Source organism: Budorcas taxicolor, chromosome 3 (genome assembly GCF_023091745.1).
Source record: "Budorcas taxicolor isolate Tak-1 chromosome 3, Takin1.1, whole genome shotgun sequence".
Lineage (NCBI taxonomy): Eukaryota > Metazoa > Chordata > Mammalia > Artiodactyla > Bovidae > Budorcas > Budorcas taxicolor.
The window spans coordinates 49,385,155-49,409,156 of NC_068912.1; the positions used below are offsets into that span (position 1 = coordinate 49,385,155).

Below are 24,002 nucleotides of genomic sequence, written 5' to 3' on the forward strand. Positions count from 1 at the left end.
TATAGATGAACTTCCATATATTCATATGCAGTATTTTTATTTATTCCATAATCTCTATCTCTATGTCTACTGGAGTTTATTTCACTTTCTTGAACTGGGGTTAAGCTTGGATTTTTCTGTCTCTCAAAGATGATTCATAAAATGACTCTGTGGCATGGATACACCTTGACTGAACTGGAAGGTTGGCCAAGTTAGGCTTGTCAAGCTACTTACTAACTCCCAGAGATCTATCCAAAGTATCATATTCATTTTATATTCAGCTGCTGCTGCTACTGCTAAGTCGCTTCAGTCATGTCCGACTCTGTGCGAACCCAGAGACGGCAGCCCACCAGGGTCCCCCATCCCTGGGATTCTCCAGGCAAGAACACTGGAGTGGGTTGCCATTTCCTTCTTCAATGCATGAAAGTGAAAAGTGAAAGTGAAGTTGCTCAGTCGTGTCCAACTCTTCACGACCCCATGGACTGCAGCCCACCAGGCTCCTCCATCCTTGGGATTTTCCAGGCAAGAGTACTGGAGTGGGGTGGCATTGCCTTAAAACCCCTGCTAAAAGGTTAAATGAACATTAAGCTATAAAGTGATGGAGGGGGAGGGGGACGTGTAACACAAATCCTTCCAGCGAAGCTTATATTTTAAATAAAGATTCTTCAAAGTCAGGTAGGTTGTGGAATGAGGAAACAATTAACTGTCCCTGGAAGATACATGGGGCGCCTTCACAAAGAAGATAATGAGCATTAAGCTGTTTTCAAAACATATTTTTTGTTGTGAATGTTGTCATAAACATGGTATCATTAAAAAATGAGAACACAGGGCCTGGCTATAAAACAGCGAAGAATCTTATAAGTAGATGATATTGAAAAGAAAAGCAAAGTCAGGTGGTGATTTACAAGGTAAAAGAAGCCAAATGGCCTTGTAAGTGTTTCAGAAAGAAAGACTAGTTCGAAAAAGAAGACCAATTAAGAGATTATAATAATCCAAGTAATGGAGAACAGTATAAAAGGAAAGCAAGGGACTAATCAACAAGAAACTCAAGGATACTTGGAAAAAAAAAAAAAAAACATTTAAAATATACGGGATGAAGCAGATTTAGAAAGCGCGTATCCAACTTTCCTCCACGAAACACATACTGTTGTTCAGTCGCTAAGTCGTGTCTATCTCTTTGCGACCCATGGATTGCAGCACACCAGCTTCCCTGTCCTTCATTATCTTCTGGAATTTGCTCAAATGCATGTCCACTGAGTTGGTGATACTATCTAAACACACATTATCTCTATCTAATTAGGAAAAAACAAATGTTATTAAATTACTTTTTAGAGTTTCTTATGGGTAGTCAACAAGACATGATGCTAAAGTGAGGGGAAGGACAGCAAGCCCAGTATACCGAGGAATGTGTCTTTCCTCTGAGAATTACAGTGCTTCAGTGTCTTACCCTTTTCTTGATGTCACTAGATTATAAGGCTAATGATGTTTAAAATGTGAAGAGTAGGAAACAATTATCTTTGAAGAAGACAAATTTGGCAGGAAAGATTTTAAAAGGAGAGATTCTTTGAAAGGAGGCTAATTGAAAAACACTGCAGTATCTAGGTAAGAATATTCAGAAAGAAAAATTAGCAGATACCAGTGACTAAAAGGATGACAGGTATGTATGGGGAGGAGAAAGAGTCAAAGGTGATAATATTTCCAGTTGTACAAAAGGAGAACACTAAGGTAATTTAAGATGGAGAACACAGTAATATTTTTTAATCATTAAAAATAATAAATAGTGACAAAGATAATCTTGATAGAAGGGCAAAGGAAAGAATAATAAAACTTTATTCCAACAACCAATTCACTTCCTAAAAATAAAGAATTCAGGTATCTTAAAAACATTAAATCAAATATGAAAAAGCAACCTTCAAACATACTTCGTATCAATGTTACTTATTAACATCTTAATGTAATAAAAAGATCTTTCTAAATTTAATCTTGTCTTCAATATAATAAAGCAACACCATTTAGGATAGCTATATCGCAGTACTCCAGTATTTCACATAAAATATAATAAAATATTTCACAAGCAATAGCAAATCATTTAAAAACTGGCACTGAACAACAGTGATATTTGACATGTAGCAGAACAAAGGCTTTATAATTCTGTCGTTTTGACCTCATGTAACCATTAAAGGTGAACAGTGAACAGTTTCATAAAGCAATAATTTCATTAAGACTTACCTCTTTACAAAATGTTTTAGGTACCATGATTTTCAGAATTCGCATGAGCCTTGAAAAAAACACCCTGTCCACCACAGCTCGCTCTTTTTTCCCTTCTTTCTACATTAAAAAAAAAAAGAAAGAAAGCTTTTTAAATAGCTATAACAAATAAGATTTTAAAACCATGTCTCATCTAAGTCAATATAAACAACTATCAAGATGGATACAGTATTTGAAGAACACAGTCCTATACTGTTCTTCATATTCAAACATGCTTTGAAGAAAATAAGACTTTACCAAAAACTGAAAAAGGAGGTGATAAGTTCTGAAACTGCAGAAAATATATGGAAAAAGAACACTGCAAACAGAAGGAACAGTAAGTGTCAAATGCCAAGGTGAAAGCCCATTTACCAACAAAACGGCCAATCTGGCCGGAGCTGTGAGCAAGAGACAGCAGCAGAAGATGAGGCCAGAGGACAACTAAGCAATGGCCAAGTACTTACTGTCTGTTCATTATCCACTTCCTGATCAACAACAGAATTTTTAAAAAATCTTGAACAGGAAGTTTCCTTCTATCAATTACAGGAAATGTTCGGATTCCTAGATTTATCATTTAGCATTTCTAATGTGCACGCTCTTCCTTAAGAATTCAAAGACAGACAAGGTTCCCTCACTCATTCAGTTCACATTCTAGCAGGGGAAACACAAATTAAAAAGAAACCAATAACCAAGTTATTACAGATAGACCAGGCAGGGTCAACAGGAAAAGAATGACTTCAGAAAAGTATGAGAAGAAAGATCTCTTGGGGTGACGGTAGTAAGGCACGGGGAACACCAGGCACAAAACCTAGTTCAGGAATAAAACTGGTGTGCGCACTGAAGCGCAAGATGACCGAGCAGAGGAGACAGGAGGGAGAAGAAGGGGCGGGCAGGGCCCCGAAGAACGGAGCCCTGAAGCCACAGACAGGATTCAGAGTTCACTGTCAGTGCAGAGGGAAACCACTGAAGACAATCAAGAGCAGGAAGGCGCCCTACTAGCAGTGTTAGTCACTCAGCCATGTCCGACTCTCTGCGACCCCACGGACTGCAGTCCGCCAGGCTCCTCTGTCCGTGGGATTCTCCAGGCAAGAATACTGGAGTGGATTGCCATTCCCTTCTCCAGAGGATCCTCCCAAACTAGGGATCGAACCCAGGTCTCCTGCATTGCAAGCAGATTCTTAACCATCTGAGCAACAGAGACTACTCTCAGACATTTCTTCATTGCTGCTAGTCCATGAAAACCTAGATACAAACCACTTGCAAGGATAAGGAAAAAGTGATGTGCACTGGATACAGTGGACGTTATTTACCTTATTATTTCTGGGCTGTCTGCAAGAACGGGCAGAAGAAACTTTTCAGAACAGGCAAGACTCTCCAGAAGGACCTCATCCTCAATTTAGCTCCTTTCCCCAACTCCCATAATCGCTGCTCACTTATTTACTAACTACTATGGTCTTGATACTATGCCCGTGATAAACAAACACCCATGGTATAGTAAATTCTATTAGACAAACTTTGTTGTAAATGTGCTTTAATTAAATTAATATCTTATTAAACCTTGTGAGTAGTCTGTAAACTGAATTAGAATAATAAGCTACCATCCACATGTTAGACACTGTATTAAGTGCTTTATATATGTAACCCTAATAAACAGTCACTGCATAGATTACAGAATTGTAGTCTAAAACACGAAGGCACTGAATGTGCGGAGTTAGGTCAGAAAGACTAAGACAGAAATAACTGGATAAGAATCAACTTATCATGTACCTTTGATTCCTGCTGGAACAAAGTTCAGGTCTTTCAAAACTTACAAAGGTTATAAACCTCATCCTACTGAGTCACAGGCGAAAGTCTACTCTATTCACATGTATATGCGTTCATTCATTCACTATTTACTTGGTCCCAGGCGTTGTTCTAAATCATAGGGATACACTAGTGAACAAAACTTAAAACGCCCTATTCACAGTCAATTCACTCTAGCTAGTCTATTCTCCTCAAGCCAAACTTTACAACTTCAACCTAAATCTCTCCTTTCACTGCCCCCCACCCAAACTAAGTATAGGAAGAATAAAGAGAAAGCAATATAACATCAACTACCTTATACAGAAAACGTTAAACTGCCTCCTGAACTCACTTCATCCCATCTGTAGTCAATACCTTCTCCATTTCTAGCTTGAGCCTTAGAATAATTTCAAGATAAAATGACCACCTCTGAATTTAAACAAAGAACTACTATTTCTAGCTGCTCTAAAGAAAGGATCTAGGGCGGAGAAGGCAATGGCACCCCACTCCAGTACTCTTGCCTGGAAAATCCCATGGACGGAGGAGCGTGGTGGGCTGCAGTCCATGGGGTCGCTAAGAGTCGGAGACGACTGAGCGACTTCACTTTCATCTTTCACTTTCATGCATTGGAGAAGGAAATGGCAACCCACTCCAGTGCTCTTGCCTGGAGAATCCCAGGGACAAGGGAGCCTGGTGGGCTGCCGTCTATGGGGTCACACAGAGTCGGACACGACTGAAGCGACTTAGCAGTAGCAGCAGCAGGGCAAACCATGAGGAAGGTTTAAAAAAAAAAACATTATAAGAAAGTAACAATGAAGCACCTGGTATATAATTAGCACTTTACCTGGTATGTAACTTCCCCTCCTCTTTTCCTCCTGTTCCTATTGTCACTGCTCCTGTTTCTTATGCTGTCTGAAAGCTGACTTTATTATTTTTGTTAAATTTGAATCCATGAAGGGAACTATATACTTCCTAAAATGAGGAAACACCAGACGCCTGGACTGGAGGGCTTACTCAGAAAGGCTGAAGAAGTATCAAGGTGCTCTACCATTCCTGACACATCATAAAATTCATGCCTGACACCAATCTAAACACAAATAACTACAGAGACAGCACATCTCATAAACACTACAAGTCTCTTCTAAGAATCCATTTTAAATTCACAGTTGACTTCCCCCACCTATAAACTTCCCAGTGATTTTTTAAAATATTTTAAAAACACTTTGATGATATAAATCTGACATGCAAATCATAGGGGAAAAAAAACATTAGATAGAGACCATTTAAGAAGCTAAAGTAATAAAGCATTCAGAAAAAAAAAAAAAAAAAAAAAAATATATATATATATATATATGTCCCTAACATTCAGGAGGCAACAATGCCAAAGGGCAATGAGATTCTATTAATGTGTCAGCCAACTTAGAAAGGTGACATGAACTAGAGTTGACCAAAAAAGACAGATGCTTGAAACAGCAAATAAAAGGTCATCGGGTGCTGACAAAGTGTAAGCACCTCTGTATATTGTTAGAGAAACTGTAAATCAACATAACTATTATGTTATATACATCAAAATGTACAAAGCATACTCACTGTTATAGGTAAAACAATCCAGCAAATTTACTTTCAGAAACTTATCCTAGAGGTATTCCTGCACATGTGCTTAAATACATAAATGAAAAAACTCATATATTGTTTTATAATATTATAAAATTAACCTAAATGTGCATCAACTATGAGATACTATATAAATCATGGCAAATTTATGCAGTGAAGATTCTACACAATTGCAGAAAAGGAAGCAGCTCATATTTATACAAGAGAATACTACAGAGTGGTTAAATTAACTAGGTCTATAGCTATCAACCTATAGCTATAGGTGGATCTTAAAAAAAAATATGCTGAAATAAAGTAGAACAATAAATACAATGATTTGATTTATAAAATTTTCCAATAAGCAAAATAATTCTACGCATAGTGTTTATGGAGCTATCCACATACTTCAAAAGGATAAAAATATGCATGGGAATGCTAAATGCTAAACCCAGCACAATCTTTACATATTTTGAATTTTATATCCTGTGTATTACATCAAAATTAAAAGAATTAACATTTTAAAGTCAAGTCAACACTCTTTTTATACTCTTCTCTAAAATTTTTTCTCCTTAAATCTCATGTCTTATGAAAATTATCCCACCTCAACCCATCCTGCTGCTGCTGCTGCTAAGTCACTTCAGTCGTGTCCGACTCTGTGCGACCCCATAGACGGCAGCCCAGCAGGCTCCCCCGTTCCTGGGATTCTCCAGGGAAGAACACTGGAGTGGGTTGCCATTTCCTTCTCCAATGCATGAAAGTGAAAAGTGAAAGTGAAGTCGCTCAGTCGTGTCCAACCCTCAGTGACCCCATGGACCGCAGCCTACCAACCCATCCTACCAAAGACTAAAAATTTCAATGAAAAAAAATTCTAATTGTGTCCCCTCATAAGAGACACATTCACTGTAGAAAAACTAGAAAATTCTGACAAGCAAAAAGAGAGCCTATACCTACCATTTAGAGATGTCAACTATTAACATTTGGCACGTATCTTACCAATATATCTGTGTGTGCACTTCTTATAAATTTTACAAATGTGGTACCAATATGTACACTGTCTTAAACCTTTTTCTGCCAACCATTTGTTCAAAAACTAAATTTATCTTGCTTATACTATATGAGTAGCAAACAAGTAGATGTTTTTGGAATATACAAAAAATAGCAGAATTTTAAAATGTGTGAATACTGATGTACTAATTAGTTTCAGTCATGTCCTAAAACTTGCAGGTATGGTGGTATACAGATAGTGATATAACTAAGATAACTGAGCTTTGAAGACTCAGGTATAACTTACATATGAGAGATTATGAAGATGGAAATAACAAGATAAGCATAAAATGTCCCATTTTTTAGACTATGGAAACTAAAGAGTAGCAATTTGATGTCAATATCCAGGATATTCAGAGAATAGACATTAATATGAGGGCTCAGGAAGACCTACGAGACTCTAATCACAAAGAGCCGGCAGAAGTTTGCTAGGAATGAGGCATATCTAACCCTTCTAATTTTGTTCTTTGTCAAGAATATCGTACTAGTATATTAGCTGACATAAGGTCACATAAGCTCCACAATGGTAGGAACTTTTGTAACTGCGATACACACAAAACCAGAACAATGCCAGGCATACATGAGGCGCTCAAACAATACATGGTGACAGACTGACTTAATAAATGAATTAATAAATTAATCACGGAATTTGATATTTCTTATAAAACTATCGTGGCCTTAATGGAGAAATAAAGACCAGATTTTGTGACAGTTGGATATAGTCACAGCTAAATAAACCATCACAAAAAAAAACAAAAGATTAAGAGACGCCACAGAGGAATTTTCTTGTCCTAACCTAGACAATACTATCAGCAATTGTGAGAAAGAGGAGACAAATTAAATTTGTACATAACACCTTCCACCTAACACATTAGGTGTTAGAATTATATTCAAAATTACACTAGGAGTTCCCTGGTGGCCTCATGGTTAGGATTCTGGGCTTTCATTGCCATGGCCCTGGTTTATATCCTGGTCAGGGAACTGAGATCCTGAAGGCCGTGTAGTGTGGCCAAAAAGAAAAAAAAAATTACAGTACTAGAATACATATATTATAGAATAGTCTAGTAGTACAGACCCTACCCGCTCCAGTAGTCTTGCCTGGAAAATCCCATGGATGGAGGAGCCTGGTGGGCTGCAGTCCATGGGGTCGCTAAGAGTCGGACATGACTGAGCGACTTCACTTTCACTTTTCACTTTCACTTTTCACTTTTCACTTTCATGCATTAGAGAAGGAAATGGCAACCCACCCCAGTGTTCTTGCCTGGAGAATCTCAGCGATGGGGTTGCACAGAGTCGGACACGACTGAAGCAACTTAGCAGCGGTAGCAGCGGCATAGACCCTACAGGTTGACTTAATGTTTATCTAAAACCAACAACCGGAGTTCCCATATGACCTAGAAATTTTACTCCTAGGTATATACCCAAGAGAAATGAAAACAATGAAAACATATGTCCACATGTCCATATGAAAACCTGTACATGAATGCATGAAAGTTCATAGCAGCATAATTCAAAACGATCAAAAAGGAGGAAACCACTTAAATTTCCCACAACTAATGGTTAAGCAAATGTGGTATATCTAAACAATGAAATGAAGTGAAGTCGTTCAGTTGTGTCCAACTCTTTGTGACCCCATGGACTACAGCCTGCCATGCTCCTCTGTCCATGGGATTTTCCAGGGAAGAATACTGGAATGGGTTGCCATTTCCTTCTCCAGAGGATTATAATTCAGCAATTAAAAAAAAAAAAAGAAGTACTGATGCATTCAACAACACATAAGAACCCTAAAAACATCATGTTAAATAAAAGAAGCCAGTCACAAAATGCCAAATATTACCACATGATTCTATTTATATGAAATGTCCAAAATAGGCAAATCAGCAGAGACCAGTGGCTCAGTGGTTACCAAGGGACAGGAGGAGAGGGTAAAGAGGAATGATTACTAATGGGCACAGAACTTCTTCATGAGGAATTGAAAGTTTTTTAAATTAGATAGTGGTGACGGCTGTAAAGCTCTGTAAACATACTAAAACCACCAAATTGTATACTTAAATGGATGGATTTTATGGTATATGAATTACATCTCAATAAAACTGTCACCCAAAAAAAGAAACAACTGATGAATACAGGTGTCTGTTAAAAGAGCTGTTCATCAGAAAGATACCTCAAGCTTACAACTTACCACAAACTCCACTTAATGTAAACAGAAGTAATGGCTAAAAAAGTACAAGCAACTTTAGGCTGAATTTTAGCAACATGGTATTCATGTCAAGAGATGTAATAGTGCAGATGCATTCCGTGCTAGTCAGACCATTTCTGGACAACTACATTTTATCCTAAACATAGTGTCTGGAGGAACTAACTCGCACAGATCCAGAGGAGTGTATACGTAATTGAAGAACAATCAGAAACCACGTTACCTGAGAAACACTTGAAGGAATGATAACTGCTTAGCATGGGGGGAAAAAAAGGATTCAGAAAATACAACTACCTTCAGACAACATCAGAGTCTGTTAGAGAGAGCACAGTAAACTTGTTCTGTGTCTCTACAGAAGACAGAACAGAATCTTGGAGAAAGAAGATTAATTGCACCAAAGTTACAGCTATCTCCTAGGTAGTACTTTCCACCAAATGAACAGGTTCAAGTAAATACTAGAAGTCACCTATCAAGGCTTTCTATCTTAGGAATAATCTCTATAATATGTAGTGGGTTTGGGATGATACTTCAGTTCCCTTCCAATCCTAAAATTCCCTGACTTTATCCTAGTTCAAAAATACATAATGAAACAAATGAAGTAAATGCATGAAATCCCAAAGAGTAAATGATATAAATTTTACCTCATTGTTCTGTAATGGTGGTTTTCCATTTTTCTTACTGCAGAGAAAAAGAAAAAAGAGCAAGAGAGCTTTATTTGCAAATTGTTTCCATCATAAAAGAATTATTTTAAGAAATAAAAAGAATATACCAAATTCTCCAAATGAGTTTCTTCTTTTACATGTCATACTGAGACAGAATATATTAAATACAATAGTCCAACTGCCTCTTACTAAGTATAAGTCACAGAAAATGCTCAATAAATGTTAACTACCACTATCATGTGTCAGGCATTACACTGTAATTTTTTCATACACACACAAATATATTTATTCTATGGTTTCTCCCATGAAGATATGGAATCTATCTTTCCATCCTTGAATCAAGGCTTGGCCATGACATTAGCAAACTGATACAAACAAGGGGCTGAAAACATTCATGTACTAGGCTCACTCGCTTGCTGGTGGGAATCCTTTCCCAGCCATGTGAGCGATCCCAGTCAGTAGCCTAAAGGATGGGAGACTATGTGTCATTTCCATGTTACAAATGAAAAAACCGGCTTAGAAGAGTCAGTAGCACGACCAAGGTTCAAGCAACTCAAAGCAGTTTATCTACCACTTGAACCCAGATCTGACTACTAACCCAGGCTTCCTCCCCTAAACAGTATAATAACCAAACTTGGCTTCAGTTTATATACACTACCACCTCACCCTATGATTCTAAATAATATTGATCACAGTTAAAATCTCTTATTTAATGTACATTTCCTCCCAGTAAATTAGTTCCATGAAATCAGGAGCTACTGCAGGTTGGTCTCTCCAAAGTAGAGTACAAAATGCATCCGTGAAAGAAAGGCAAAGAAGGAAAGCTAGGCAGAACTCAAAACTGTGATACACACCAACAAAATTTCAGCCAACCAGGTGGGAAGCCCTGAAGCAAGAAAAGTTCATCCTAGTGCTCTGAGATGGGATGAAATGGTAGGGTTTTTTAAACCTCTTCCTAACTCAGTAAGCAAATCTATCCCGCTCCAGCGAGATCATGACCTTGGAGAAGGTAGCTCTGCAGCTGAGGCAGACCATAAGACGTGTGCAGAAGGGGTTACCTGGTGATTCGCACTGCTCATAGCTGGACAATAAGCCCTTCTTTGAAGGGGAATCTGGATAGCACATCTCCTTTTCTACTGCAAGGGTCATATACTACCCAATCCTCTATGCTCAATACCTAGTTGAGCCCCAGCGATCTGCAGATTGAACATTTTCATTACAGGACACCACGTCACTGAGTAAGGCAAGAAAGACACACAACCACAACGTGGTAAATGCTATCATTTTTAAACGCTTAGGCATATTACTGTTTCTAATTTCAACTATACCACAGGATTGCTCGTTTTTTAAATTTTCATGAGACTACAAAACCATTTCAGAAGATGCCTTTTATACATATATACATGTTCCAGTGTGCACAGTTAAATATGAGCCCCTTTGATAAGGCTTTCTAAATTCCTCTTTTTAAAGAATTCTTTAAAGTTTCCTCAGTTTTGAAGATACCAGCTGTATGTGATTTAGTCACTAAGTCGTGTCCAACTCTTGCGACCTCATGGACTATAGCCTGCCAGGCTCCTCTGTCCATGGGATTCTCCAGGCAAGAATACTGGAGTGGGTTGCCATTTCCTTCTCCAAAGGATCTTCTTGACGCAGGAATCGAACCTCGGTCTCCTGCATTGCAGGCAGATTCTTTAGACTGAGCTACCAGGGAAGTCCTTACCAGCTATATAAATACATATAAATTGCTTAGGATATATGAGAGCAGTATATTAGAATCCTGTTTATTGGATTACATTTTTTTTAACTTCATATGTCAAAAAGATTATTTTTTTTTTACTTCATATGTCAGAAGGGTGGAGAGAAGTTAATGTACTTCCAAAAACAAGATCTACTAGTAGGCAGATTCAAGTTTAACAAAAATTCAGTATTTTCCTTTTTTTGATTTTTATCCTATGAAACTAGAAAGGCTCTACAACAGACATGTCTTCTACTCTTCTATGTTTCTTTTGACTACCAAAAAAAATAAATAGAGCAGCTAAATTAAACTCATTAAAATAAAAGCATTCAACATGTTCAAAATATATTACCAGCATGAACACAAAATGGTGAAAGTGAAAGTCAGTCAGTCATGTCCGACTCTTTGCGACCCCATGGATAATACAGTCCATGGAATTCTCCAGGGCAGAATACTGGAGTGGGTAGCCATTCCTTTCTTCAGGGGATTGTCCAAACCCAGGGATCAAACTCAGGTCTCCTGCATTGCGGGCTGATTCTTTAACCAGCTGAGCCACCAGGTGAGGTATCCGTAATCTGATTTGGAGCAGTCACTAAATATCAGGTGTTCTGTTACATCTCAGGGAATAACCGACTGAAATTATTTTTAAATCTAATTTTGTGACTATGTGAATGATGACCTTAAACCAGTCTATTATATCAAAATCGATGTTATGTTCAGACAGGAGCTGCTCATCTATTTTCTTCTTGCTCAATAAATCAGCACACGGGATGGCAGTCCTGCATCAATCCTTTTCATTGCCTTCCCAATAGCTCAGCCTGGGCAGAGGGAAGGAAAAGAGGATCACAGTACCAGGATAAGAGGTATAAAAACAATTTGATTGCTAGAGTAAGAAACAGAGGCATACAGAATAGATACATTATCAAATGCATGTGTTACTGAAAAGACAGGTAAATTATAAAGTAACATGGTCAAGAATCATTCAGACATTTACTAACTGCTTACTGCATGCTAAGGACTGTTCTAGATCAGCACTTCTCAAAACTTCCAGTCTCAGGGTCCTCAAGAACTTTTATTTATTTGTGTTACATGAATACTTATCACACAGAATTTCAACCTCAGACATTTTTAAAAAATACTTATTTACTCATTTAAAGATAATAAACACATTACACATTAAGTAAAATTTTTATTTTTAAAAAAACTGTATTTTCCTAAAAAAAACAATTTAGTAAGAAAAGTGCCATTGTTTCATATTTTGATAAATGTCCTTAACATCTGGCTTAACAGAGGACAAGAGGATTCTCATATCTGAGTCTGTATGCATTCTATCTACGGCAATACAGATCTGTTGTTGCTGTTTAGTTGATAAAGTCGTGTCTGACTCCTTGCGACTCCATGGACTGTAGCCCACTGGGTTCCTCTGTCCATGGGATTTCCCAGGCAAGAATACTAGGTAGCTGCAAAACAGGAGTATTCTAGTAAGTGTGGATATTCTTCCATGATACTCTAATGTGGCAATGCAGTCTGAAAATTGTATCAATAAACTTCTACTTTGATACAATAAAATTCACTAATCTACATTATATTCCACTTTCAATGGCTATTTTTACCCATTCTAGATTTTCTAAGATCATGTATTAGTCATTTGGACAATAATGCTTCACTGAGTTCAACTGCAGGCCTTCCAAATGCAATACATTTTATTATACAATATTTTTCAAAATTACACTTGTTAATATTGCCGCCAATCTTACCAGAAAGGCCTTAAACACTGGGAAGCTATCAAGCTCATGGTGGCAAACAACTTTTTCAAATTCTGATTTTTCACTTGAAAGCTTAAATTATAACATTAGCAACAAGTACTGCCAGTTGTTTTTCCTTGAAGGCAATACAAGAAAATGTCTGCAACATTCAAGGCTGAATAAACACAGTTATTCAGTCTTTCTTCCGAGTAAAAATGATGTCACACACACACACCAAGTAGCTAGTTCAGTTCACAACTCAAATAACTGAACAGTGCTTTCTCTGAAGACAACCCCTGCACTTAGTACACTGCGAGAAGTACTTTTGCATATTTCTCCTTTTTCTCTACCAAAGACATTACAAAAAAGAAAGACAATAGTAACCAACTATTTATAAAAAAGTTTATGAGGGTTTTATCCAAGAAATGCAAGATCAGGTTCAGTTCAGTTCAGTCGCTCAGTCGTATCCGACTCTTTGCGACCCCATGGACCGCAGCGTGCCAGGCCTCCCTGTCCATCACCAACTCCCAGAGTTCACCCAAACCCATGTCCATTGAGTCGGTGATGCCATCCAATCATCTCATCCTCTGTCGTCCCCTCCTCCTGCCCTCAATCTTTCCCAGCATCAGGGTCTTTTCAAATGAGCTAGCTCTTCACATCAGGTGGCCAAAGTATTGGAGTTTCAGCCTCAACATCAGTCCTTCCAATGAATATTCAGGACTGATTTCCTTTAGGATGGACTGGTTGGATCTCTTTGCAGTCCAAGGGACTCTCAAGAGTCTTCTCCCAACACCACAGTTCAAAAGCATCAACTCTTTGGCACTCAGCTTTCTTTAGAGTCCAACTCTCACATCCATACTTGACCACTGGAAAAACCATAGCCTTGACTAGACAGACCTTTGTTGACAAAGTAATGTCTCTGCTTTTCAATATGCTGTCTAGGTTGGTCATAACTTTCCAAGATCATGTTAACATTTGAAAAATCAATGCAATTCATCCTATTAACAGTTTAGAAAAGAATAAACATATGATCATATGTTCTGTATCATAGATACAGAAAAGGACTTATGACAATACCCAACACCTGCTCATCCTAAAAAACTCTCAGACTAGAAATAAAAGAAACTTCCTCAATATAACAAAGGACATCAACAAACACCTACAACTATCACCGTACCAAATAACAAAAGACTTAATCTCTCTGTAAGATCTGGAATACACCAAAGGTGCCAACTCTCAGCACTTTTATTCAATCTCATTACTGAAGTACACACTACAATAAGGCAAGGAGAAGAAACAAAAGGCACATAGAATGAAAATGGATTAGTAAAACTATCTTTATTGCAGACTCTATTAATATCTATATAGAAAACCCTAAAGAATCTACAAAAAAGCTAAGGAAGTTCAACTAGTTTCTAGGATATAACATCTATACATAAATATCAATTGCATTCTACATATGACTGTAGAACAACTGGAAATTGAAATTTTAAACATACCATTTTCAAAAGCATCAAAATATTAAATATTTAGTATTAAAAAGAAAACAAAAAAAAGATGCACAAGACTTGCATGCTGAAAAATACAACACCCTGCAAAGACGACTAGAGAGATCTATCATGCTCAAGGACAAGAAGAGTCAATATTATTAAAATGTCAATTCTTCCCTAATTGATTTAGAAATTCAATGAAATCCCAATCAAAATCCTACCAGACTTTTCTGTAAAGAGTAACAAATTGAATCTAAACTCCATTTGTAAACGCAGAGGACTTAGAACAACCAATAAATTCTGACAAAGAACAAAGCTAGAGGAATTGCACCTGACTTCAAGGCTTATCATAAAGCTATACTAATTAAGAGAGTTTGATATCGAGTATAAATAGAAGTCAAAGAAATAAAAAAGTCCAAAGTAGACCTATACATACATGGTGCAAAGGCAACTCATTAAGGAAGGATAATCTTTTAACCAATGGTATTGGATCAACTGGGCTTCCCAGGTGGCCCTAGTGGTAAAGAACCCTACTGCCAACGCAGGAGACACTGGAGACTCAGGTTTGATCCCTGGGTTGGGAAGATGCCCTGGAGAAGAGAATGGCAACCCAATCCAGCATTCTTGCCTAGAGGATCCCACGGACAGAGTTTCTGGCGAGCTACAGTTCATGGGGTTGCGAAGAGTCAGACACAACTCAAGTGACCTAGCATGCACGCATGCACTAGATCAACTGGACAGACATATGCGGGGGAAAAAAAAGGAATCGCAAACATTATTGCATACCACATACAAAAATTAACCTGAAGTGAAAGAGACCTAAATGTAAGAGCTAAAACTACAAAGTTTCTAGAAGAGAACAGAAGATCTCAGTAATCTTGAGCTAAATAAGTAAAGTGAAGTCGCTCAGTCATGTCCTACTCTTCATGACCCTATGGCCTGTAGCCTGCCAGGCTCCTCCATCCATGGGATTTTCCAGGGAAGAGTACTGGATGGGGTTGCTGTTTCCTTCTCCACAGAGTTAAATAAAGATAAAGATTCGTTAAATAGAATAAACTGCACATGAAAAAAAAATCAATAAATTAGAATTCATCAAAATCCTAAATGTTTGTTTCTCAAAAGATACTGCTAAGAAAAGTAAAAGGCAAGCCACCAAGTGGGAGAAAATATATGCAAAATACACACCCAAGGAAAAAACTGTATTCAGAATAAATGACAGACTCTCACAATCAAGTAAGAAGGCAATTCATTTAAAGATTTAAACAGATATGTTGCCAAAGAAAATGTACGGATGAAAAATAAACAGGAAACATGCTCCATATCATTGGTTCTAAGGGAAATTCAAATTAAAACCACAATGAGAAACCACTACATACATCCACTAGAATGAGTAAGATTAAAAAGACCGATCATATCAAGGGTTATCAACATGTAGAGCAACTGGAATTTTTTTATACTGCTGATGGGAGTATGAAAAGGAACACTCACTTTGGAAAAGTTTCTTAAAAAGTTAAACATACACCTACCATATAATCCTGCCATTCCACTACTAAGTATTTGCTCAAGGAAAATACAAGTGTATTTCCACACACAGACCTTACACAAATGTTCACAGTAGCTATATTTTTAATAGTCAAAACCTTGAAACATCCAAATGTTCAACAACAAGCAAGTGGATTTTAAAAATCAAAGTATTTCCATAAAATGTATTCAACAATTTTAAAAAAATTGATGCATGAAATATGAATATATCTCGAAATCATGTAGCTACTGAAAGTAGCTAGACAAAAATGTACATAGTTAGATTTCACTTATATGCAATTCCAGAGCAGCCAAATCTCATCTACAGTTTTATACAGCAGGTCAGTGGTGCCTTTAGGCTGGTGGAGGGGAGAAGACTGACCACAGAGGGGGAAAGGGGGCCTTTGGAGTGATGGAGACATTTGTTATCTTGATTGGCGTACCGGTTTCACTGATGCTTACATGTGAAAACTTACCAAGTTGTGTTTTAAATATAAGCAGTTTATTATGCATCAATAAAGCTTTAATAAAACTCTAAAAGAAAAGATGACCCACTCGAGTACTCTTGCCTGGAAAATCCCATGGACAGAGGAGCCTGGTGGGCTGCAGTCCACAAGGTCACTGAGTCGGACACTACTGAGCGACTTCACTTTCACTTTTCACTTTGATGCATTGGAGAAGGAAATGGCAACCCACTCCAGTGTTCTTGTCTGGAGAATCCCAGGGACAGGGGAGCCTGGTGGGCTGCCGTCTATGTGGTCGCGCAGAGTTGGACATGACTGAAGCAACTCAGCAGCAGCAGCAAAGGAAAAAGATCAAAATTTAGGAGAGACATTTTCCTAAGAATACAATATAAAAGTAAATTTTGTTTGTTCTTTATTGGAAAGGTGAGGGAGAAGGAGAGGAGTTAATTGTTCTTTAATAAAGTCAACAAAATATGTAAAATTAATCAGCAGAAACTTCCCCAAAACAAACTATGAGACTACGAAAAAGAAACTGACAAAAATTGAAGAGAAGCTTTCAGACGATTTCTAGACTAAGCAAAAAAAAGAACACAATTCTGAAAACTTTAATCAGAGTTTAATTATCCAGAACAATAATTCTGACAGAATTTCTCACTTAAGTTTTTTCCCTAGACCAGTGTTTTCTAGACTTGGGGTAATGGATTAACCTTTCCTGAAGGAAAAGAAATTCTTACAGACTCCAGCATTGCCTTAAATTGGTTCTTCCTTAAATATGTATAAGCATAAAATTAAGTACAACTGACCCTTGACATGAGGTTTAGGGGCACTGATCCTCCATGAAGTTGAAAATTCACTTGTAACTCTACAGTAGGCCCTCCATATCTGAGGTTCCAGATCCTTGGATTCAACCAAGGATTGCGTAGTACTCAAGTGAGTATTTAGTGAAAAAAATCCACACGTATGCAAACTCTCGCAGTTCAAAACCATGCTGTTCAAGAGTCAGCTGAATATATTCTTTTCCTTTACAGCTCCTCTACATTCACAAAATAAAATGTATCACTTAAAAACAAGCAAAAACTTTAAAGCCACAATAAAAATGGAATCAATGTTTATTTAAAGTGATAGGTGAGATAGCACTGCTACAACTAATCATCAGTGCTGGGATAAAAAAGTAGAAGCAATTATTTATGTGTTACAGATGCTAGTTAATAGCTGAGAGTTTTTAATAATATTCATTATTTTTCCTTTGTAAACAATGAACTGGTTTTAAATCACTGCTTTATTAATGCTGATGAGATAATCAATTTATTAGTATATCCCCAAACAAAATTCTAAAAATCAAAATACTCGAGAAAATATCATAAGCCTTATTTAAATAAATATTACAAAATGGTCTTTATAGAGATAAACAGGGATTCGTGTAATATAACTGCTCACAAAAAGAGAATTCTGCATAAATAAAACATACGCACACACATATATACATATATCCACCCACACAAGCATATACATAAACACACCCACCACAGGTCACATGATCAGTCGGCTCTGCCATCACTTTTCTCCCTCCAAGCTTTCATAGAATACCTTATTCAGTGTGTACCATAACATCTCATGAAGCCTTCACCTGCCCTCAACACATCATCTACATGAGAGCCCTATGTTCTTTTATCAGTTTGTGACAATTACAGTCGTACACTGCTCAGTTGCTCTATGTCTTTTTCATTATTTAAATCCAAAGCTTCACTATAATAAGAGTTCAGTTACTTAGAAATTCTGTGAAGACAAGTTTCACCTGTAATTATCACTACAAAAGAAACGTTTAACAGCAAAAAAATTCAGTACAAATATAAAGACTTGATGGTTTCAAAATGTGGTGCTAGAGAAGATTTGTGAGAGTCCCTTGGACTGCAAGGAGATCAAACCAGTCAATCCTAAGGGAAATCAATCCTGAATACTCAATGGAAGGGCTGACACTGAAGCTCCAAAACTTGGGCCACCTGATGCAAAGAGCCAACTCACTGGAAAAACCCTGATGCTGAACCTCCTGAGGGCAGGAGGAGAAGGAGCCAACAGACGATGAGGTGGTCAGATAGCATCACTGACTCAATGGACATGAATTTGAGCAAAGTCCAGGAGAGAGTGAGGACACGGGAGTCTAATGTGCTACAGGGCATGGGCTGGCAAAGAGTCGGACACAACTTGGCGACTGAACAACATGAATGTAAAAGTTGAAAATGATTTTCTTAGTTTTACATTACGACATGTCAACCTAATACAGGTTCTAATGCAGCAGGTCTGTTTACTGTTTACATGTGGTCTCTTTGGAGACAATTAAACAGCCATTCAAACACAAACAGAGACACAAAAATCTGCAACAGTAGTGATTCAGATGACCAAGAAGGTGTATATATTCTTTTATTTATAACATCACTAAAATGAAAACACAAAGTTAAAAAATTACCAGAATCATTCGGTCCATTAGAGCCTAGAGATACCGCTCTAGAATACCTCAGTCAAAACCATGATATCAGCAAACCTCTAGTTCCCTCATCTTTCCTGAGCTCCCGACTTGAATATCCATTTTTTAAAATAAGGTAATTGTACTTGCATCTACTGAAACTACTTTAAACTTTCCATGTACTTTTATGTCTGAACTTACTGTTCTGCCCCATATCTACTCTTCCATTTTCTCATACTGAAATGGATCCTAACTCAGTGAATGTACCTTTTTCTACCCAGCCCCAGCCACAAACTTGAGAATTATTCTCAGATAATCTCCCTTTCGCATACTCTTTTTAGCCAATCTCTCTCCATGCTCTCCTCTTCCTCTATTGCCCTGACTTCAATCAGGCTATCAAAATTTCTCATGTACTAACAATTTTCCCACATGCTTTCTAAGAAGGATTTTCCTTGTCATTTCTATTCTCTCCCACTTCACTTCCATAGCTATATCAAACACTGAGTGTACTTAAGGCGGGGAAGGTGGGGGGTGGGGGAAGCACACATGCACACACACAACCAAGGTCAATCAGGGACCAGAAATACTGACGAGCTGAACAAAGGCGGTGGCTAAGAAAATGGAAAGAAAGACGCAAAAAAAAATTTGCTAGAAATAACAGGATGAGGGAACAGATAAGAGCTACTGCTACTGCTGCTGCTAAGTCGCTTCACTTGTGTCCGACTCTGTGCGACCCCATAGATGGCAGCCCACCAGGCTCCCCTGTCCCTGGGATTCTCCAGGCAAGAACACTGGAGTGGGTTGCCATTTCCTTCTCCAATGCATGAAAACTGAAAAGTGAAAGTGAAGTCGCTCAGTCGTGTCTGACTCTTAGCGACCCCGTGGACTGCAGCCCACCAGGCTCCTCTGTCCATGGGATTTTCCAGGCAAGAGTACTCGAGTGGGGTGCCATAAAGGCCTAACTAAATATGGAAATGAAAGAAGAACAAAGATTTAAAGAACCATGTAAAGATACTGGAGGTATTAGCTCCAAACTTCTGCCCTGAAAGGTAAAGATCATTTTAACTCTTGCCTCACAAATAGTTTACACCTTGAGTGACCTGAGAACAGCGATTCTATTTACCATAACAAAGGATAATCACAGAAGCATTCAGGGAAATAATAATGTCAATGTGCTAATTTTCAAGTTTCGATAAGATAAGTATATGGAATTGTCCAGAATATAATTATTTTTAAATTGAGATTTGAAGTTTAAAAGTAGAGATGTTAATTTTAAAGGAATTAATCTGACAATGGACTCCACTTAGCCACTAAACAACAACATGACAATAATGTGAATATATAATGATATAACTCCTCTGCGAAACAAAACTATGAAACCTGAAATGTGAGTCTTGCATCTGCTTATTAAAAATTTTAGTATGTACTGTATTAAAAATTTTAGTATGTTCTCTTAAGAAATTTGGTTTAAGTTGTTCCCTAACTAAAACTGCGCCTAGGCACTTTAAGAAGCAAACATTCCTCTTAAAATGAAAGTATGTTTACTATAAGCCTCAAAATTATTCCTACAAATAATTTTAAATAACATGTCCAGATCATAATTAAAATAACCAAGCACACAGGAAACTAAACTCCATAACCAAGAACTAGCAGAAATCAGAGGAAACAGAAGCAGACCTAAAAAGATTTCAGATACTTAAATTTCCAAACATATCCTATAAGACAATGCAGACTGTATTTAAGGAAATAAAATAAAATAAAGATATCTACCAAGACAAGGAAATAATAAAAAGCTACACAGACTTAAAACCAAATGGAATTCTTAAAAATAAAAAATACAACAATTAAAATTAAATATCTAATCAATTGGTTCAATAGATCTCAGATAAAGTCTGAGAATATTTCAAAATGGAAGAAAGACATCAATCCACAAAAGTTAAAAGGCTTGTGAATCCTAAGCAAGATAGATAAAAAATAAATCCACACTTAACCAAATTATAGTGAGCTTCAGAAAACCAAGGACAAATATAAATTCTTAAAAACTGCTACAGGAGAAAAAAAGAATAATTACCTTCAAAGGAGCAACAGTTACAAACTGACAGGTGACTTCTCAGCATTAATAAAGGAAACCAGAAGATGATGGAATCAAATCTTCCATGTACAGAAAGAAAATTACTGCCAATCTACACTTAAACATTTATGGAAAAAAGACACTTACAAGAACGAAGGCAAATAAAGACATTACCTGACAACATGGAGAGGGTTCATCAGGAGCAGACTTGTACTAAAGAAATTTCTAAAGGACATATTATGGGGACGAGGAGGGTTGATTACAGCTGGAAGGCACAGACTGCAAGGTGGAATGGAAAGCAAATATGGCAAATATATAACTTCCTCTAAGTGAATATTATATAAAACAACAGCATAATGTCTTACAGTACTTAAAAAACAACAACAACAAATGGCATCTAAATCAGGGATAAAGTTAATGGGGTCACTGCTCTGAAATCCTTTTACTGCCTGGGAGGATGATGAAGTATTTCTTATTGATTAATGTTTAGACTTGAAAAGGTAAGCAAATGTCAAAATTTCTAGAGTAATCAGTAAAAAAATTTTTTTAATTTAAATAGAGAATAACTTCCAAACAACTAAAAGAGGTAAAAACAAAATGATGAAAAAACAAATCAGTACTCTATAACCACAAAGCAATTTTGCTGGTAATTAACAGCCAAAAGAAAAATACAAGAAAAACCCCTAAATGTTGGGAAATTGTGGTAGATTAAATACTGAGACAAATTCCTAAAATGGAGGAATCTTCTCCCATCCTTGAATCTGGGCCAGGCTTGTGACTTGCTCCAGTCAACAGAATGTGTGGAAGCCTTTCTGCTCTCACCTTGACTTCTTGGAATGCTGAGCTGAGACGACCATTTGAGCAACTGTAGAGTCTACTGAAAGATACAAAGTCACTAAAATGAAAACCGGGCCATCCCAGCCACCAGCCAGCACCAACTACCAGATATGAACCACAAAGCACAGCTAGTCCTCTACTGAATACAGCGCATACGGGAAGCTAGACAAACCTACCAAAGGAACTACGCAGCCACTCACAAGTAACTGCTGGCATGGTGTGTTACAACTGACATAAAGAGATTCACTTTTTCTTGGGAAAAGCCATGGGTCTAAGAAATTTTTCTAAATATTTGAAATGAATGACATATACATCAAATTACATGTTTACAAAATAAGAGTTTACATATCAAAAAACCTGGGGGATGTAACAAAACAGTGCTTAGAGAACTTAATAACCTAAAAGGCATACATGAGAAAAGAAGTCTGAAAATTCATGATCTATCTGAACATTTCAGAACAAAGAACAAAATTAATGGAAGAAAATATAAATAAAAGGATTTAGATGAAAGCAAATAATGAAACAAAAGACAAAAAAGGTAAAGCAAAACTAAGAGTCAATTAAAAAAAAAAAACTGACACATTTTACAATCATAGCAAGATTGATCAAAAAAAGGCAAGGGCAATATAACCAGTATTAGAAATTAATCTATAAATGAGACGAAAGTCTCATCAGTATCCCAACGTGCTGATTCTAAAATTTAAATAGAAATGATACCAATGCAAGAGTTGATAACTGAGGCCCACTTCATATATGTGTAAGATTCACTGCATTCATAAAGGTTCCTCCAAGCATCTAAAAGAGAGTATTAAATTCTTCTTTTCAAGGAGTAAATCAGTAAGTTCATAATGACACTTGGGAAAAACTCACTGATTACCTTTGGAGAATAATAAGAAACTAATACATTATTTTTTTTAACTGGAGGAAAATTGCTTTACCATGTTGTGTTGGTTTCTGCCATACAAACTGTATTATTTTAAGAACTAATAAAGAAGAAAATATCTATCCTGCCTTTCCTAACTGAACTGTGTCACTGGATAACCAAACAGATGAAGAAGTTTCCTTTTATGGAAGCATTCCACCTTACAAATGAAGTCATAACAGAATTCAAATAGCACCATTTTGTAAGCCCTAATAAGCTCATTGTTCTAGGCATCAAATATCAATGGCTGCTCAAATTACAGAAAGAGAAAGAACCAGACATTATATACCTTGCAACGGAGTATACCACATCAACACCTAGGAAGCATTCTTGTCCAAAAACCAAAATCTAAACTCGATCAAGCCCTTCGATTCAACTACCAATTTAGAGGAAATACAGAGAATGAGGAAAAATGACACAACTGGCATGATCCAGATTAGCAAGCCTGTACAGATGAAAATACCTGGTTGCTTCAACAAATAAACTATAGTAAAGAAAAGGGAAAGAGAAAGGGCATGGGGACACAGAGATTAAGAGACATTCGAACAAAAAAAAAGACCCCACAAACACAATTAAATTACAGTGCTCAGGAGTGTAGCTTTGGATGATAAAAATGATAAAGAAATACAAAGATGCTATTACCAGAGAAGTCAGGACTATAGAGCGAAGGGGCTGTGATTAGGAAGGGCCAAGTGGAAGGCTTCTGGATGGATGGCAGAGGTATTTCTTGACTTGGGTGCTAGTTACAAAAAAAAAGACATTAATTCATATATGTATTTCACACACTTTTCCACGTTTTGTTGTATGCTGCTGCTGCTGCTGCTAAGTCACTTCAGTCACGTCTGACTCTGTGAGACCCCGACAGCAGCCCACCAGGCTCCCCCGTCCCTGGGATTCTCCAGGCAAGAACACTGGAGTGGGTTGCCATTTCCTTCTCCAATGCATGAAAGTGAAGAGTGAAAGGGAAGTCGCTCAGTCATGTCTGACTCTTATCGACCCCATGGACTGCAGCCTACCGGGCTCCTTCGTCCGTGGGATTTTCCAGGCAAGAGTACTGGAGTGGGGTGCCATTGCCTTCTCCGACATTTTGTTGTATAATGTACAATAAAAAAGCTTTCAAGATCTTAAACAGTATTTCACCATGACTGCAGTGTGTTCAGTGCCCAGTTGCTCAGTTGTGTCCCACTCTTGTGCAGCCCCATGGACTGTAGCTCACCAGGCTTCTCTGTCCATGGGATTTTCCCGGCAAAAT

At 37.4% G+C, this 24,002-nt stretch overlaps 1 protein-coding gene across 1 annotated transcript in view; it reads right to left on the reverse strand.

Moving 5' to 3' along the window:
- Window positions 1–24,002, reverse strand: part of ABCD3 (ATP binding cassette subfamily D member 3) — a 78,299-nt gene that overhangs the window by 41,836 nt on the left and 12,461 nt on the right. The window contains exons 2-3 of the mRNA XM_052637152.1: window positions 9,484–9,520; window positions 2,209–2,307 (exon numbers count right to left, since the gene is read on the reverse strand). Coding sequence (XP_052493112.1) covers window positions 2,209–2,307; window positions 9,484–9,520 — 136 coding nt within the window. The remainder of the gene's footprint in view (window positions 1–2,208; window positions 2,308–9,483; window positions 9,521–24,002) is intronic.